General features: G+C 39.0%; 1 protein-coding gene across 1 annotated transcript in view; it reads right to left on the bottom strand.

Annotated features, from left to right (window-relative positions):
• The window catches only part of TTC39A (tetratricopeptide repeat domain 39A), a 35598-nt gene that overhangs the window by 12797 nt on the left and 4229 nt on the right, over window positions 1-18572 (bottom strand). The window contains exons 2-10 of the mRNA XM_074151382.1: window positions 15154-15285; window positions 14414-14490; window positions 13836-13903; window positions 10904-10968; window positions 8348-8447; window positions 7493-7558; window positions 1020-1128; window positions 289-356; window positions 108-167 (exon numbers count right to left, since the gene is read on the bottom strand). Of these exons, the coding sequence (XP_074007483.1) occupies window positions 108-167; window positions 289-356; window positions 1020-1128; window positions 7493-7558; window positions 8348-8447; window positions 10904-10968; window positions 13836-13903; window positions 14414-14490; window positions 15154-15285 (745 nt within the window). The remainder of the gene's footprint in view (window positions 1-107; window positions 168-288; window positions 357-1019; window positions 1129-7492; window positions 7559-8347; window positions 8448-10903; window positions 10969-13835; window positions 13904-14413; window positions 14491-15153; window positions 15286-18572) is intronic.

Raw genomic sequence — 18572 nt, forward strand, 5'->3', positions numbered from 1 at the left:
TAGGCCAAAGCCACAGGAAGCATTAGCCGAAAAGGAAACTTTGTTCCTGGAGGAGTTTTTCTAAAGCTTTCGAGACTTACTTTCCCAAGAGCGAAAGGATTACTTACCGCATCGATATTACCCTTCAGGGTTTCTATCCTGCCTGCAAAAAACAGGAATATGGCTCCCTGTAATAAATAATAATAAAAATACAAGTATTCTATAACAGTTTTCAAGCTGACTATACAGTCTAGATTTGGCAAAAAAATATTAAACAACCATACCAAACTAAATTATGATTCATTTTACCTTTGGATAACGAGACAAGTAAGGCTTAAGTAGTCTTTCTGCCTCCTCAACATTTCCTTTTCCTGTCCCTAGAATGCATAAAAATGCAATTGATAAAAATAGTAAGAAAAGAAAAAAGAAAGAAAGAAAAAAAAGAGAACAGGAATGCAAAGTACTGATTAGCCATCCTCAACTGGCCAAGATGTAAGTTCCTCTCTCTGGTAAGCAAGGTGTAAATACAGGTTGGTGTTGCGCTAAGCCAGCGAGCAGGAAGAGCTGAACAACACTCTGCTCGCTGACGTGAAAACTCACTTATGCGCAGCCCAACACATTTTGTAGAATGCTTTAGCAGGAGGTAACAGGGAAGCGTATCTCATCAGGAAGCTATCACCTCCCAAAACAGTCAGGGATGACACATAAACATGGACAAAGTGTTCAGGAAGTCATCACTTACAGCCATTATTTGAACCTCCCAACTAATGCACCTGACTGCTGAACACAGATTTAGTTCTCACAGCTTCCTTTGCCATCCCCATTGTCTCCCTTCTTACGCGTTAAACAGACCTCCAGCTTGAAGATTAAGACACTCTTTTCAGTTATGTTCACTATTGTAAAATCACTCACAAATGAGTTATATTTAATCTGATCATGAACAAACAATACACCAACAAGTAGGTGATGGAATCAACTTTTTCCCCTCTGTGTCCCCCAAGAAACTAATCAAATCCAAGAGTTATTATAAACAATCTTACCTAACACAAAGGTCATGAAAGTATGATAGCAAAGCAACAGCATGGTACACAGCACCGACCTAAAGCTGTATGATGACGCTCCTTCTTGAAGCTGCAGCAGACCATGCTCCTGTGCAAACAGAGGTGAGGAGGAGAAAGCATTGGAAAAGAACCAAAGCTGTGTTTTGCCTGTTTGTTAACTTCTGCAGTGTCAGCTACAGGTTGCTCGCTCACCAAATTCCCCAAATGCGCTGACATACACTGCTTACAGAGCAACCAAAGATAAAAACCACACGTATGGAGTTATCTAACAGTTTTTCATGGAGTTACTGCTTAGCCTGGAAAACATCTGGTGACAGAGCAGCAATTTGGGATTTATTACACGGTTAAGGTAGGAGAACGTGAGACAACTTATCACCATCATCCAAGTGCTGCTCAACAGCATTCCAGACGTAAAAACCACAGAGTTTTGAAATGCAAGGCAAATAGCACCTATTTGCACAACCAGTGTATCCATGGTTGTTGTCACTCCCTGCGCAAGCAAGTTAAAAGATATCAAGAAAAAAAATAATAAAATACGCAACTAGCAGGGCAAAGGATAATAGGGAAAAAGGATGTTTTTAAGTACATTAAGAACAAAAGGAGCTTTGCAATGATGTTGGCCCACTACCACCAGTGGAAAAATATGATGAAAAGAAGAATACTTCTGTTCCCTTTGGAAAGAACTAAAGTAGTCAAGTACAATGCTGCGTTCATATCCAATGAGAGCACAACGGATAACCAACTTTAAGGATTCCAGCTCCTGAGGCAACAGCGTTTAGCAGCCCACTCTAGGACTGGTTCCGTGATAACAACAGCAAGAATATAAATATGCAAACATATTAAATATGAGATCTCCCTACCAGTAAATGTGCACAGTAAGACATCCACTGTGTGCTGGGGAAAATTCTGTTTAAAAGTTACGTTATGACTGCAATGGAAAGTTACTGGAACATGATGTATGTGACTATAAGGACATCCTTTCAAACCAGCTACACTATAAATAGGGATCCTGAGGGACGTCTACCGGAGCCGCTGTGGAAGGTAACAGAGAGAGCACTCAGAGCATGATCTCAACACATATTTTCATCTCTTGTGCATCCTTGCCGACAGATGGGTGTTATGCTGCCTCTCCTTTACCACTTACTGTGTAAACCCTGAAGCCTGTAATCATATTATACTTTTCATCATACATAAACTTTTTCTCTTAACTAGTGTGGTTAAGTCTTTTCACATAAATACATTTATTTTGTATTTAAAAAAAAAAGATCTTAACTTATTACATTAATTACTGTTACAGGAAAAGGTACCATTAACACATATATTTGTAGGTCAATTAGCATAACGTCTAGCCTGTACAAAATAATCAAAATATTGACTTGCATGTCACATCAGAAGAAATTAAAAGATAGTAAAATTATTACTGAAAATCAATGATTTAATGGAAATTAAGCAAAACAATGCCAACTTCATTTTCTGCTGAGGGTGAACGTGTGATAGATACAGATAAGTAAGAAAATAAGATACATTCAGCTTCTTTAAACTGCCCAGATGAAAACCACAAATATTTGGATTTTAGAAAAAGTAGCACTGCAAGGTAGAAGTAAGACAAAACATTCTGTGGAATGATTTTTGGCAGAAAAATATTCCGAAGTAGATTTCCAAAGTACATTTTTTTGAACTGAAAAATCTTCAGGCTGGATATTTCACTGAGCCTTTAGTGATATCAGTACCAGGCCTTGAAGTGTTTGGTATCTTCCATATAATATAAAAATACATACAAAATGGCTGCTGATCACACATTCGGGAATAGCACTAAGAATGATACAGAAACAAATCATATTAGTCATACAGAGTAGTTTAATCGTTTGTCAAGTTGATCTCACTCATGTATTTCAATCCCCAAAATGTATTTTAAAACAGCCAAACACAAAGTTATCATCTCTACAGACCAGGAATGCAATCCCCACCCACCCTACATGGGCCTGCATCCTGGAAAGCAGTAACTGTGAAGCAATGGGGTAAAAACATTGCTCATTCATCAGAAGAGGGCTTCCAATCTGGCACACTTGAGCCTAATTTCTTAAACTGAGTAGTTACACAGGTATGGGAAGCTCACCAAACAAGTTAGTTCACTCTGTGGTTATGTCCATAATCCTATTTTGTCCCGTACAGGCATTAAAGAATGCTTACTTTTCACTCTGCCACTTGAATATTGCAAACTTTCTACATTAAAGGAATAATATAATCAGTAGACACAGTCTGAAAAATAGAAATCTAGAAGTAGCTGTTAGTATTATACCGCTAGCTTGTAAAAAAGGCTGCAACAAAGCTGCTTCTCCTCAAAAAAACTCTTGCAAACTGCTTCTGTTATGATGAGATCCCCAGAAAAGTGGGATGATGAAGGGTGTCACTGGGAAACATGTTTTAGGTACCACATTCAGCCAGCCAGCCTCCCGAGGGTCCCTCCATGGCAGGCAGAGACAGAGGTGCTCCTCCAAGGAACAATTCAGTACAGAAGCGAGGTCAGACATTATGAATCACCTTTTCAAGCACCCACTCTTTCTCCACAGGGAGCCTATGGAGATTAGCCAGCAAACCTAAGCAGCGATGTGAGGTGTCATGAGTTGGGCACGGCTATTACACCCACGTAATCCTCACTGGGGATCAAACTGAGGATCTCAGAATCAAACCACAAGCAGCTACTACTTGAGCCTAAGAAGTAAGTCCATAAACCAACTACACTCACCGCTGCCAGTCGCTAAGTGAGCATATTATATTTAATTGTTAGGACACACCTTCTAACCATAAATAACCCATAAATAACCCCCCACACCTATGCCACAGGTGATATGAGCAATCCCAGAACACCAGGAACGAGCTTCCAACGTCAATTACAGGGTATATTGCGACAGCATGAAATAGATGTCAAGGTAGTAAGTGCTCATATTTTTTCCAAAATACTTAAATGACATTAACACATTTAGTTTTTGTTTTCACAAAAATTTAAGTTACTCTGAAGGGCATAAGGTACAATGCGGAGCAGGGAGCAATGACACTTTTTATAGACAAATGTGATCCAATATGATAACCCTCGCCTTTCTGCGCAAGTTGCTCACAACATCCCACAACCTCTTAATTCCCACGACTGTCACGACTTTATATTTTGACAGTATCTCATTGATTTGATCGTTGTTCCAAGACATCCAATGCTCTGTCATTCAGGAGTCCCCACATGAGCAGTGGGGATTCCCACAGTGAACGCAGGACGAACAAGGACAATGCTCAAAACCATTATCAGGCAATGTTATTTCAGCTGTCACTGACTAAAATCCATCTACTTTCCTGAAGTGAAAGCTCTTGAATGGCATTTTTAAATTACTCTCTTTTAATAAGTGATCTTGACAATGAAAGCAAAGCAAGTTCATCGTTCGTGTCCCATGACCTGTTCACAATACTGCAGGCTTAGCAAGGAGGATGGATACTACTAACAGCTTTTATGAAGAACTGACTAATTAAACTGGTAGACGGGGCATTTGAATGCATCCTGTGAAATAATTTTAGATTTAACCTTCATTTAAAATTTGCAGAAGGGGCTCAAAATGCAAATCAAAAACATGCTTAGTGGGAAACTGGAATTCAATTTATTACAAACTGAGACATCAAAAATATTCTTCAGCTCAGCTGCTTTGGAAAAAACGTCCTCCCACATCAGAAAGTATCATTTGAAAGAAACTGGTTTTATCTGAAAGTTTTCCTGCCTTCCCCTGAAATCATGCTGTCATCTGACCCCCTGACAAATAGCACTTAACATGTGGTGGGCTCATGTCAAGCTTTCTTACAGTTTAGCAGCAAGGTATTTGTAATCGTCTATAAAACAAGAACAAGAGTAAATATTAACCTGAGACTCAGCACAGGGGTCAGTAAGAAGCGTTAAATGGGAGACAGCACAAGGATTCTTCTGATCCCACAGCAGAAGCTAGTTATTAAACATAAAAAGTCCAGACAGGACACATACTCCACCTACTGCCCAGGGGGTGAGGAAGGTGTGCCTCCCCGCCACATTACATACTGTCAGTGTGTAACACGTACCTCTCTGCCCACAAAAAATTTTTCATTAAATTGGACAAAACTGCATTAAATGTCAATGCCCAAATTGCAGGGCCTACGCCATTAAACACAAATAAGCCCATAATTTGACTAATGAGACAGGGGAAAGGAGCTTGAACAGTGAGAATGGCACAACTGGCACAACTTGGAGTGGAAGGGAACAAATGTGGCCTCAGGCTACTTTTATATTTTCCTGATCTTATCCTTCCTACTATTTTGAGAGTCCAGGCTGCTGTTAAATTGATTGTGTTGTCCACAGTCCCCACAAATGGCTTCGGAAGTAATCGAGCTTTGGGCATGTCCTCATTTACTATCAGACAAGACTTGTCTGAGACAAGGAGAGTCCCTGGGGGCAAATCTGCTGGCTTCAAGGCACATTAGTATTGTGGAAGATAACTCAATGCAATTTTATATCCAGTTTCAATAAACACACAACCCACACCAAAAGCAAGCTGTCCTCTAGTGCGCTGCAGGTGAACTGTAAACAGCTCAAGGCACTAACCACGGCTCTTTTGTCTTTTGCACAGTCTGATGCTCACCATGAGCATTTCATGGAAAAAAACTGTAAGATCAAACACAGATGTATCCCAAACTCCTTTCTTCTGGATGGGGTGCAGGACCTGACACACAAACTTTCCCTCTCCTCCTGTGTCACTGTTTCTTTCACCTTCTAGATTCTTGTCTGTACTGCAGGGGACAGCTTCCTTTTGCAAGCTGCTTTGGAAAACCACCACTGCAAAGGACTGCAAATCCAACTGCAATTTTGCTATTGGCCTTAGGCATCTGACTCATGAATGGTAAATGCAGAAAGACTTTTTCAGAATGTTAAACCAAATGACCATCAATGAACTACGATCAACATGTTTAAAATACTCCTTTTTTATGTTGTGCAGACTGCAGGTTTTTCTTAAATTTACGGTAATCTAGGTCATGCTTCAGTGAGTTATTAAAAAACTGGAACAGGAGCTGACTCATCAATGCAAATATCAGCCCACTCATAGCCATACAAGAAATCCCAAGGCCAAAAGAAAACAACAGAAATTCAATTAGAGGGACAATTTTCATCTGCAGTAATAAAATGAGTGTTCAGCAAAGTATTCTCAGAACTTTGCTAGTACGTGAACTGCCCTTACATTTCTAGGATAATATTTTCCTTTCGATGCTCTTTGGTTTTGTAACTGACAGGTAGAACTATTTGATTTTTGCCTCTACTGCTTCTGAAACAGCTCCTGGTCAGCTCCTGGAAGTGTCCAAGTTCTAATCCATGCTCTGCCAAAAGCTCCTTGCTTTTAAACAAGACATTTTATTTTCAGATATAAGATCCTTCATGTAAACTAATAAAATGGTGATGACACTCTTTCGCCTCTCATGTAAGGTGGCATCTCTGATTAAGAAAACATTTTTCTCCTTGAAACTTGTTTTGTAAATAGAAAGCATTACAAAAGAGTTAAGTTTTAACTTGTTTATAGAGCTTTCGTTGTGTTTCCAGGACATCAAACATTTACCTTACCCAGCATTTATGAAATAAATCTGTCTAGTGGTTTAGGTTAAATGGACCGTGTTTTCTGAATCCAGGAACCCAACCCTGAGTGAATCTCATGTTCTGCTGGTAGAATGAGAGACAAGGGCAAGGTATAAGGGCCAAGATATTCCCATCAATTTAGTATCCTACTTTGAAATAACAAATCCACAAAAAAACTAACACAGCACTTTCTGTGCATCTGCCTTGCAGAATATCTCAGGTTCATATGAGTTTACAGGTGCTTCATTACTAAACTTCTGTCCTTAAACTGCAAACACAAACAACACAGGTCAGACTGGTTACTCTCTAGGCAAAAAAACATTTACCCTTTTAGGTAAAGAGAATTGAGGTGCTGCACTCAAGTTACCAGTTGCTATTAAAGACACAGAGGGAAAAAAAGAATCAGAAATGAAATTGGAATTTTTTTCCCAACTGGATGTCATGCAGGAATCTGTCAGGGACATTCAGATACCATAATGGCAGTAACTATCAAGTAAGCTAATATATTAAAGGCTAAGAATACACTTTGGCTATGGATTTCTAAGCACAAGCATACATCAAAAGATCAGTAACTAAAAAACTAAGTATGTCAACATCATTGTATTAGCCGTTGTCTTTATCATGTTTCACATCTGTATCATCAAAAATATAAAGGAAAACTGAGCTGCCTGACAGCATTAGTGCCCATAGTGTGCATGTGTGATACCAATCAGAGTGTCTCAGAGGGTTAGAACTAATGTGAAGAAAAAGACAGAAACTCCTGTTTCCATTTTTTAATTTAAGAGTGAGGGGAGTGTAACAATAATATTCAGTTCCCACTTACCTTGTTTCCAGAAAACCCAACAAACTCCAGTAATCTCAGAATCCGTGCGGGAAACATGGACAATGTCTACAGAAAGAAACACAACAGTTATGCAGTAATAGACTTTCTGCCTCTCAGAGACCAGCTGCCTCCTACAACTTTTCCAAACACAGGAAATAATCACTAAAATTACTAAAAACATCTTTATATATCTGACGATTTTCTGGGTAAGTGTATACATCTGCTATATTTTACATAGAATTTAAACAGATTTACCTGTTCAATATAGGGACCATGTGTCTCCAGGACTCCCTTGATAGAAATATGTTTACACAACACATGCTTAGCAACTCTAGTACTTCTTGGATGTTTCAGAAATCCTGGATGCACACCACACAGTACGTATTTGTTCTCTGGGCAGTAAATCTAACATTTCGGCATGTGCCAGACCCATGAAAAGTAATGCAAGCAAGGGAAGCACCAAGCACTTTCTGCAGCCCATCACCTGAACAACCACTTCACCCTTCACCATCTCTGGGTCAGTCCCTCTCTGACATACCAGGAACCATCCCGTACCATTTGACCACCCACTTTCTGACCAAAACACAAGCAACAACAGCCAACAGTGGCCTGAGCAGCACCCCAGGCCCCATTCACGTACCCTGTCCCGTCAACTGCCCTGCCAACAGCCAAGTGTATCGCTACCTGACATTCTTAGACCAGAGACTGGGATCCCCCAAGTGTCAAAGCACACACCTAATTTTAACCGTATGATTAGTAACACTGATGTCAGTGGAACTTCTCAGGTATTTAAGTTAAGATCATTTTCAGGAAGTTGTAGGACTTCAGCTCAAGAGAAGAACTATTGGTACGTACCAGATTAAATGCTCCAACTCCAAGTTTTACACCGCCCTCAAAATGAAGATGGTTCTCTCCTTTGACATAATGTGGAGACTGTATGAGACTGTCCAGCTCCCTGAAAATGCACAAGATCCTTTCACATTGTCAGTAAATACGATGATTGACTACAATTCAGTAAGAAAGTAACCCCCTTACCTTGAACTACATAGTAGTTCAAAAGAGGTCAATTTGTCACCTCACCCAGGTGAACAACACCTTCAACATTTTGTTGGATTTATCAACAAATCACTTACATCACATTACTATCAACTAAAAAACATGGAGTCCTGGAGATTAATTCCTATTAAACAGAGTCAATTTGCAAACACATTCCTGCCTGAAAATGTTTCAAGAACGGCTGTTGGGAATAACACCGACCTTTACTACCGCAAAAAGAGGTGACGGGCGGTGCAGGAGAGTTAAACTTAAATTAGCAAATTTGATTAGAGTTTCACTAATTCCTGGATTAGGTATTCCCTTTTTGTGCATGTTCATTCCAAAGAACATTTTGTTATATATAGGAAAAGACAATTGTAAGAAATATTTTTAAATCAACAGGTATATCGGAAATTACTTTTCACTTATTTTTCCAACTTTCATAGATCTCAACTTTGTAGTGTCCCTTTATTTCCCTGTGTAATCCAGCAGGATTTAAACCCGTTTCATCTCCAAGCTTTCTATAGTTACGTGTTTTCCCACTATTGTTTCAGTTTATTTTGTTAATTACTAGGAGAAGAAAAACATTGTTTTAATGGCAGTCACGTACTTGTCTTCAGGCTGTAATGGTTTTATCTGCTGGTTGTTGCCAACAGATATAGGACTATTCATTGTAACTGCAGTCCTTACAGTGTGCCTGCATTTAGAGTTGCCTTCAACCCACACAAATATGGACACTGTCATCTCTCTCCCTTCTGTACTTCTGAAGAACCTGGACTGGATGCTATTTTGTATCTGCTAGATATAAAACTTTTTACGGCTGTTCTGAGTCCGAATTTAAAGTCCTGAAGTAAAACAAAATATGATGCATATTTAGGTTTGCACTTTTAAAAATTATTCATATAAGTCTGTATTAGTGTGAAAGTTTTCTCTTACTTTTTATTCACTGACAGTAAGCAAAGGTTTCATTCTGAATTATTGTTTTATTTCATTCCATCTTTTTGTTATAGTGTATGGTAACCTTTACTCCCTGAAAGAGAGTTTTAAAAATTGTATCTTTGCAACGTTTACTCCTCTTGTCTTTTCAGGGTTGCTGTTGTTGCAGATTATCAAGCAGTACCGCTGACAGCAGGGAAAGGAAAGATGGCTTTTTACATCAGAAACTACACTGTAAAAAACATTGATCAATCAAAGCAAATAAAGTCTCATTTCCATATTTCCTTGTTTCCTCTGTTGCATCACGCTCTCACCAAGATTGCAAGCAATTATTTCTTCCCCCATCAATGGCACAGTACAAAAATGGTAACCGCCGATCTCACATACAAACTTTCTCTTTGCTAAAGTGCACATTTTGGTAATATTCAAGTTGTTATTACCATTCTTTTGAAGACGATCACCTAAGAGCTACTAGATTTATAACACTTGGTTTATACATACACTAGAGCTGATCTTCATTTATTGAGGCACAACTGAGTACGCTTCCCATGGTGCACATTTTAATGTAATTTTTAGAATTTAGTACTGCAATCTTTTGCACATGTCGAAAGCAGTTCTCCATAACTTCCCGGGTGAACAGAAATCTGCTTAAGCAGATGTTTTTGGCTTGTAGGCACCAAGTAACGGGCACATTGCGAGTTCAGATAAGCAACCCTGCTTATCATTTTCAATAGCAGGCACCTTCTCTGCAGGGTAGAACAACTGCCATAACTTAACCAGATTAAAAGTCCAGCTAACCAAATATTTCACTCAGATGGTGGCATATGCTTGACTGTTCAGGGACTTCATGACGCAGAGTGACTGCATCTGTTCTATTATGCTAACTAGCCCCTATAAACCTATTTCCTGTAAGTTTGTTTACTCTGTGTTTGAAGCCATTTATACTTTCCATTGCAAGCTCTTCAGTTTATTATCTCTTAATTTTGTTCTAGTTTCATGCGTTTATTATGGAATTACTTGTGCTTCAGCTACTGGTTTTGAATGTTCCAAAAAGTTGCAGCTAGAACTATGAAGAAATGCCATTTCATATGCCTAACAACTGCAAGACCTCCAAATTGTGCTATGCAGACACAATGAACACTACATCATTTGGAACAGTTATTTTTTGACATAATTTCAAGGGTATAGTATATGAAGTAGGCAAACCTTGGGAGTTAACAGGGTTAGGGTCCACTATCTTCAGAATCCAAATCAACCATAAATTCAACCTCCTTTTTTTATGCAAAAGAGGAATTTGTGTGGGCTGAGAAAGGCTATAGACATGAGACCCATAATAAAGGCTGCAATAAATATAACAGTAACTAATTTGTAAACTGGACAATTCAACCAGCAGCACTTTTTACTGTAGGAGTACACTTAACCACATCACCACTGACTTACCTGTAGGTTTGGTAACTGTTTCGGACTTTGATGCCTCCTTTTATGAAGCTAACCATATTCTCATCCTGTTAGAAAAGAAAACACATTAGCAATATGAATTTATAAGCATTACAAAGAGCTTTTGAGATGAACACGTGCCTTGAACATAACCATCATGAGACAGTCAATATAAGTCTTGGAGGAACAATACACAGATTTAGGATTTCCTTTCCGTATTAAAATATTTTTACTCTGTTCAGACACATACACTTTATTTTGATGCCTTCTGTGATTAGTTTAGCCCTTGTGACCTTTGGACCATCTGAATTTGCATTAATGAACATAGGACTAAGCTAATGAATGGCACCTAAAGCGCCATTTGTGGCTGTTTCAAAAAATAGGTTTCTCTCATTTGTCCTTCAGCACAGTTAAGATCTGAACATTTCCTGGCTCAGCACCTGATACAAATAACTGTGGATCCTCAGGAGTCTACAGAAGATAGTTTCACATCCTAAAAAGGAAGGAAGGTAAGCAAAGTTATGAGATATGCTCTTTCTGGTCTGAATATTCAAGTAGCTTTGAGATCCATACTAGTATGGTAACATGTTACATTACAAGCTATAATGAACTGAGAACTTAAAGCAAAGTGTAGCTGGGGGCCCACTTTACAGTTGTATCCCTAAGAGAGAACTCTTTAGTCTCATAACTTTCTGATGGCAGTATCTTGCTTCACTCATCGTATATAATCTGTCATTCTGCTTTGGTTTGATACCTGCTATTACTTTGGGGTAGGAAGACTGCATGTGTTTTAGCAGCTGATTTTTCTGTGATGGTATTTTAAGAGGCTGTAGGAAACACTGTGGAGAAAATAGCATAGATTAGATGAACATTTAATTGTCTTACTGTTATTGTTAAGGAAAAGGGACCAATTGTGCTCATCAATATGTAAACAAAGAGTCAGAACTTTCCATCCTCCTGTAAATCAGGAAGATAATTCAATCCAATCAAAGTTACAGTTCAACTTCTTCCAGACTTTGCTTTCTGTGAACTAGTACAGGAAGCCCAATGGCCCAAAGTGAAGGGCAGGGGCTTGCTCCTGCAGCCTGCAACACCACCACAAGCCTGTGTCCTTAACAGTCATCCTTAAGCAACATTATCAAGAGTGATAATTGTGGACAGAAACCATGCAACATAAATGATCATGCAATTCCTGATGATATAACCGCAGAGACTTGAATCCCAATCACATGCAACAAAATAACCACATAAAAATGTGATCCTGTTCTTCCTTGTTCTGTAGAAAAAGTCTATTTTTAATTAGCAACTGGGGGGGTACAGCATACCTAACCATACGTACAGGTTCGGTTATATTTTCCTTTGAATGGAAAATGGAAAGAGGAAATAAAATGGTTTAAAAGTGTTAAAATTCAGAATACTCATGATACCAACAACAGAGATAATCAATGTGGGAATAGTTCAACTCCTGAAAAATCCTATGACTAATATTTATATGTTTTCAACTGGATTTGGTCACTTACATTAAGCATCAAAACTAACCCACTTCAGTAGCTGTTGGAACCAAGTGCCTTTGTTTAATTTTTAAAACCAGTTCATGCATTCATGAAAAATTAAACACAGAATACAGGAGGAAGCAAATGAACAAGGATTCTTTATGCAGGAAAGGACAAGAAACTATCTTCTTACTCTTAAATTTCTCATGTATCTGTAAACATTTCTTTAAAAAGATACCTGCAAAAATAGTGCTTAAAACCATGAGACATTGCATTAAACACTCCTTTCTTACAAGCACAATGGTGACATTCTGAAAAGCCTCACTTCCACAGCTTCAGACACCACCCCAACTGTCCCCAATGCCACAGACTACTCATACCGAAACAGCAGGAATATGGAAATAGGTAGCTACACCTTGGGCATTTCAAAACCCAGCACCTTCCTATAAAGGCACCATCATCAGCACTCTAAAAACCTTCAGAAGCAGCTACTCTGATACTGGTTTTGCTATGAGGCGATAGTTTCTAGCAGAGGGGCATGGCAGATAGCTCAAAAAGGTTACACGGTTCATGAACGATCATAAGCAACATAACTCAGAGCCCATCTGGCAACTCCCAAACACCATAAAATCACCACCTGCATTTCATTCTCTATCAGCATCTTTGAGCCAAGAAGCAGAAGCCCTTTGTAAATGTGACTTTTATTACCCTCTCTGCATAAATGAAGAGGCCCACTGTCGTATAGCAAGTACAGACAAACCAAGAAGAAAAATCACTTATTCCAACTACAATTAACAATTTAAATTGCAAGCTGGAGCCCTGGTAAGTACTGCTAATGTTGATCCATCAAACAAATCAAGCTTCATTAGTACAGACAGATAAAATTCACAGAAGAGGGAGAGCTCCCCTTCTTTTAAAGACAGGCAGCACTGTTTAGCAAAAAGCATGTGTGGAGCCTGATAGCTATGCAGACCATAATAGCTGTTCAAGAACAAACAAGTGAGAAAGCAGTCTTGGGAAAGCAAACACCAGCCTGACCGAAACAAAAATCTCACTCACATTCCGGCATAGCACAGCTTCAGTGACCATCTCTTTTTTTTTTTTTTTTTTTTAATCTGATATCCCAACACCCAGTATTTTAAAATCAGTGCTTACTGCTGTTACATTTCACACATCCAAAACGGACTGGAGAAGGGAGTCACAGGGGACTCAGTGCCATGTGTATCGAGAGAAGCATTTTTAGATAATCATGAGGGGATAATAAAACAGTCTCATATTTCATCAGCAGATAGCCCAGATAAAATCCAGATTTAATCCAGGTGAAAGAGTTTTAAACCATTAGGTCAAACTAGGGTCTTCTACCATTTCATTAATTTTAAGTAAAGAAACCTGTATGGTGTGTACTTGTTTTTTTCCCCAAAGAGCTGCGGAGGAATCCATACCTGGAGGAATGTAAGCGCTGCTCTCTGAAGTAAACATTCAGCATAGCAAATTTCTGCATGTATTTCCTCTAGTGTCACACAGAGGGGAGAAGAAAATAAATCAATCAGACAAAAAGTAATTAAAAAACACTTAGCCTATTAATATAGGAATAAGATCACAAAGCTCAAGCAGAAAAATCTTTTCCAAATTTGCTGTAGTGTTTCAATTCTGAACTACAGAATTAACTCCAAACAGAACTGACACACAGTTATAGAAACTTTGCACGGATTTCTCTGGTGCTTTCCAGGATCTCCTGGATCTAAAACCTTTCTAGGCATTTCAAAACTTCTTTCTAGGTATTCCATTACCCAGCAATTTTTGGAAATGCTGAGTCATCAATCAACAAAAACAATTAGTGGTTTTGGCTGTGGTGGCACAGCAATTGCCAAAACACTGATCCAGAAATTTTGGAAATGCCAAATCAGCAATTTTGTCAGTGAACTCACAATCTGCAAAAACATGTTGAGTGAACAATTCTATACAATTCAAATTGCAGCAAAAAAAGACGAAAACATTATGCATTTAGAGACAACGTTACCTTCAGTAAAGTGTTCAAGGCTTTGTCTATGCACAAGGTTGTTGATAGAATCAGCTACCGTAGATTTCTTTCTAAATCTGCAGAAAAGTCAGTTTGGTCATTCTGGACATGAAACATTAACAACAGAGAACAGTATCTTTCAGCTGGCCACCCATACAGTCACTAACATACCTCTAGTGCTCACCAACCCTCTGTCATCTTACTACATATACAAACTTCAGCATATTCCATACAGAAATTAGTCAACACGGTGCTCCTGGGATCCGTCTATTACCCTTCATGTGCGGAAATCTGTCTTGATGAATGAAGGGGATAAGAGGGCTTTTTGATTTATTTTGCGTGCATGTGTGTACAGAACTGGGAATACAGCTGACTCAAAGACAGTTAGCTGCAGTACAACCCTCACCAAATGGGAAGATTCTGCCGTGTCTGTAAATGGTAATTAACTTCCAGACATTCCAGAACCCGGGCTTCAGACAGGACAAAAATCTGATTGACAAGAAAAATTAGATATTGCAGTAAACTGAAGTTTTTGACTCCTGAAACCCCTAAGTTACGTGGTGTGACCTCATTACTGACCCTCCTTTGAGCAGGAGGCTGGACTAGACGACCTCCTGATGTCCTTTCGAATCTCACTTTCCTATGATTTCTATGAAGTTACATATCCTTTTTTAACCCATACATCTTTCAAAACTTTCCCATGAAGGCACTATTTCCTAACTGAATCACTCCACACTTACTTTTGACAGGTGGCTTGGGCTTCCTTCATTGTGTTTCCTGCGTTCAGTATGTCCTGAGGATCAAACGTCATCATAGCCTGCATTTCCAATATGGTGGCATAGGTCAGTGCATGATACATACTATCTTTAGTTCTGAAAGACAACAAGAGGTAAAGCACAGCTGATTTGGTTATATTATTACTTTTAAAAAAACAAATACAAGTCCAATTCCAGAAACATATTGGTGTGATGGGAACAAGGTCTAAATGAACTAGAAATCAAGCACAAAGGACATACAAAATACTTGAGAAACAAGAATAGATTGAGATTTGTACAGGAAATCGTGTCAACAGCTCCAGTTTCAATAACTGTGCTAAAATGTTGCAATTCTGAGCCAAGGATAAGTATTTAACATACATACAGCACAGCAATTAACCATGTGGCTAACCATTCAGGAATGATAGAGTGATGGGGTTTTTTTAACAGAGTATCTAAGGAATACACATGACACAAACCTAGGTATTTTTCTTCTATTTTGGGACAGTTACTCAGGACAGACTCAAGGAGATAAGTAACACAATAATATAACCATGGCCAAAACAGAATCTTCCTTAAACAGATCTTCCCACCATAAGTGTTCCAGGCTACGCCAAACCTTACAGCTCTTTCCTCCTTTCCCTTTCTGCCAACCTTCCACCCCAATTTGTTCAACTTAAATATCCTTTTGTGGGATTTCAGGTGGTGCCTCTTTTGCAGAAAGCCAAAAGCTCTGGCATTAGCGCAAGGAAAAGAATTAACTCCTACCTGCAGCCATTGCCAGCACTTTCCTCTGGCAGAAGAAAAGTTTATATACTGCACGTTTACAGCGTTCAGCCAGCACCCAGCTGTGTTATAATCCTTTGCAAACGAATCAAAATATCTTCAGGCCTAGAGGTCCAATAAAGACAGCTTGGGAAATACATTGAAGGGAAAGCTCAGAAGAATTCCTGCCACAGAAACTCTCTGTAGTCCTTGCTAATCCACCCCTGACAAACAGCACGACTTAGACAAATACTGCTAAAGAGCAACAATTGTTATTTCAATTGTTTACACTTTCAGAATGAATCAGATAGTTCTATATGTCAGGGAATATTAAAAAATACTCGTAGTCAAACAAGGATATCCTTCCAACAGAATCTCCACCCTCAGCACACCTATTCTCAATATGTGTACGTCAGGCATTCATTTCTCAAAACGAACCACTACGCTTTCTTTTTCTTTCAAGGAGAGTGTGATGTGCCAGCAATGTGCCCTTGCCCAAACAGGGCCAATAGGCTGCATTAGGAGGAGTGCCATCATCTCAGGGGAGGTGATCCTTCCCCTCTGCTCAGCACTGTTGAGGCCACACCTGGAGTACTGTCCAGTTCTGGCTTCCTCAGTAGAAGAGAGACATGGACATACTCAGGAAAGTCCAATGAAGGGCCATGATGATGATGATGATGAAGGGACTGAAGCACCTCTCCAGTGAGGAAAGGCTGAAGGAGCTGGGACTGTCCAGCCTGGAGAAGAGAAGGCTCAGGGGGAATCTTATAACATATAGAAATACCCGAAGTGGGGAGGGTGCCAAAAGAATGGAGCCAGGCTCTTTTCTGTGGTGCCCAATGACAGGACCAGAGGCGATGGGTGGAGACTGAAACACTAGAGGCTTTGTCTGAACATCAGAAAACATTTTCTTTTTTTAAGGGCAAAACTCAAAGTTTAAAGACACCTCAATCCATTTAATTTCTCCCTTTGGAATACACTTGCCTCCCCAGGTTTTGATGTCTGGACTGAACTGAAAGGTAATTTTAAGGATAACTTTAAGACAACCCTACATTAACCAGTGATCTAACAACTCTCCGTGGTGACCTGGACCCCTTTTTCTAAGAATTCGTAAGTTTTCTAATAATTCATACATTATTATGTATTCATTCTTTTGCTTGATAAGAGTAAAAAACCCTTAAATATCTTCAGAAGTCTCTGATGTTTGGTTAGGGTTTTACAGAGCCAAAAAATAACCTTACCTACACCTAAAGTGACACCCCCTCAACAGCATTATGCAATAAAATCACCAAAGAAAAATCCAAGTGATGATACAATCCTGGCTTTCTTTGTATACATATTTATTGAGATCTAGGGGTTAAAGCAATACCTACTGCTTTACACAGACACCTGGTGGTTCCCTCGCCAATCTTCATAATGATGACGAAGGGCTACTTTTTCCAATACACACAGCATAGGGCAGGTTGGCTGTACTGAAGGAATTTGCAGTGCACGTCTTTAATCCCCACTGCAGTCTGTGTTTTGTGGCTGTACTGAATTCCTAGCTGTCCTCACCATATCCCCAGCTGCTAACCAACATCTAAACCAATCTAGTGGAAAAGCCACTTTGGAAAAATCACCTACTGTCATAAGTTCTACGAGCCCCAGACTATGCCAACATTCATCTCATCTCCACCAAGAGCAAGGAGAACAGACAGAAAATGGAGAAATTATTTAAAATCCAGTGGAGTCAGGACAGCTCTTAGTCTCCTGCATCACGACTCTTTCAGTAGACTGATAATGTAAAGTAGAAAAAAAATGAACATACTATAAAATGCCAGCCTGATGAAGTGTTCCTGTTCATTTGATTACTCATCAGCCTCAGTGGGCACAGAGAAACACACTTCATCTCATATTTATTAAAATAAAACCCTTACAAAGATTTAAATTCAAAGCACAGGGAAGGTACTAAAATAATCCCCTTCCAAAATCAAAATAGATAAATACTAAAATCACTGCACTAAAAGGAAAATTGATACTTTTCACAAATACACAGTATTTCCCTCTCCAGTAATTTGCTTCTGATGCGAAATCACTCCTGCCCTAATCAATGGTTTCATCTATTTTGCCTCCATAAGGAGATAATAATTAATGTTTATCATTAGTCAACTGGTATTTATCAACACTCAAATTTACTCTTTTTTTTTTTTCCCAGGGGCTGAGTGGTGGGTAGAAATGCAACCAAAAGTAACAGTTATCGATGCTATTTATACTAAACGTACAATTAAAGTTGCCAGTTACATGCTGGCGTATTGCCAGAAGTTTTAAGACCTAGATTTTATATGGATGGGTACAGACTGAAACTTGATAGGGTTGTGGTTTGGTTTTTTTTTTATTTTTGATTCCTCAGCAGCACTTTCCCCAGGACATTGTTGGAGCTAACAAGCCTTTATGACATAAATACAACTAATATTCTGATTAATGAGTTATCCCGGTAGTTGGTATCACATGGCTGAATAAGAGGATTATAAGTAATATCTTTAGGCAACTGATGGAATTACGCCACATGCCTGTTCTCCAACTATGGTGCAATTATTATCATCTTGTAGCACTGCTCTTTCTTGAGAGCTGTTGGAGAACACTTGTATTCCTGCTTGAAA

Source organism: Numenius arquata, chromosome 8, assembly GCF_964106895.1.
Source record: "Numenius arquata chromosome 8, bNumArq3.hap1.1, whole genome shotgun sequence".
In the NCBI taxonomy this organism is placed as follows: Eukaryota; Metazoa; Chordata; class Aves; order Charadriiformes; family Scolopacidae; genus Numenius; species Numenius arquata.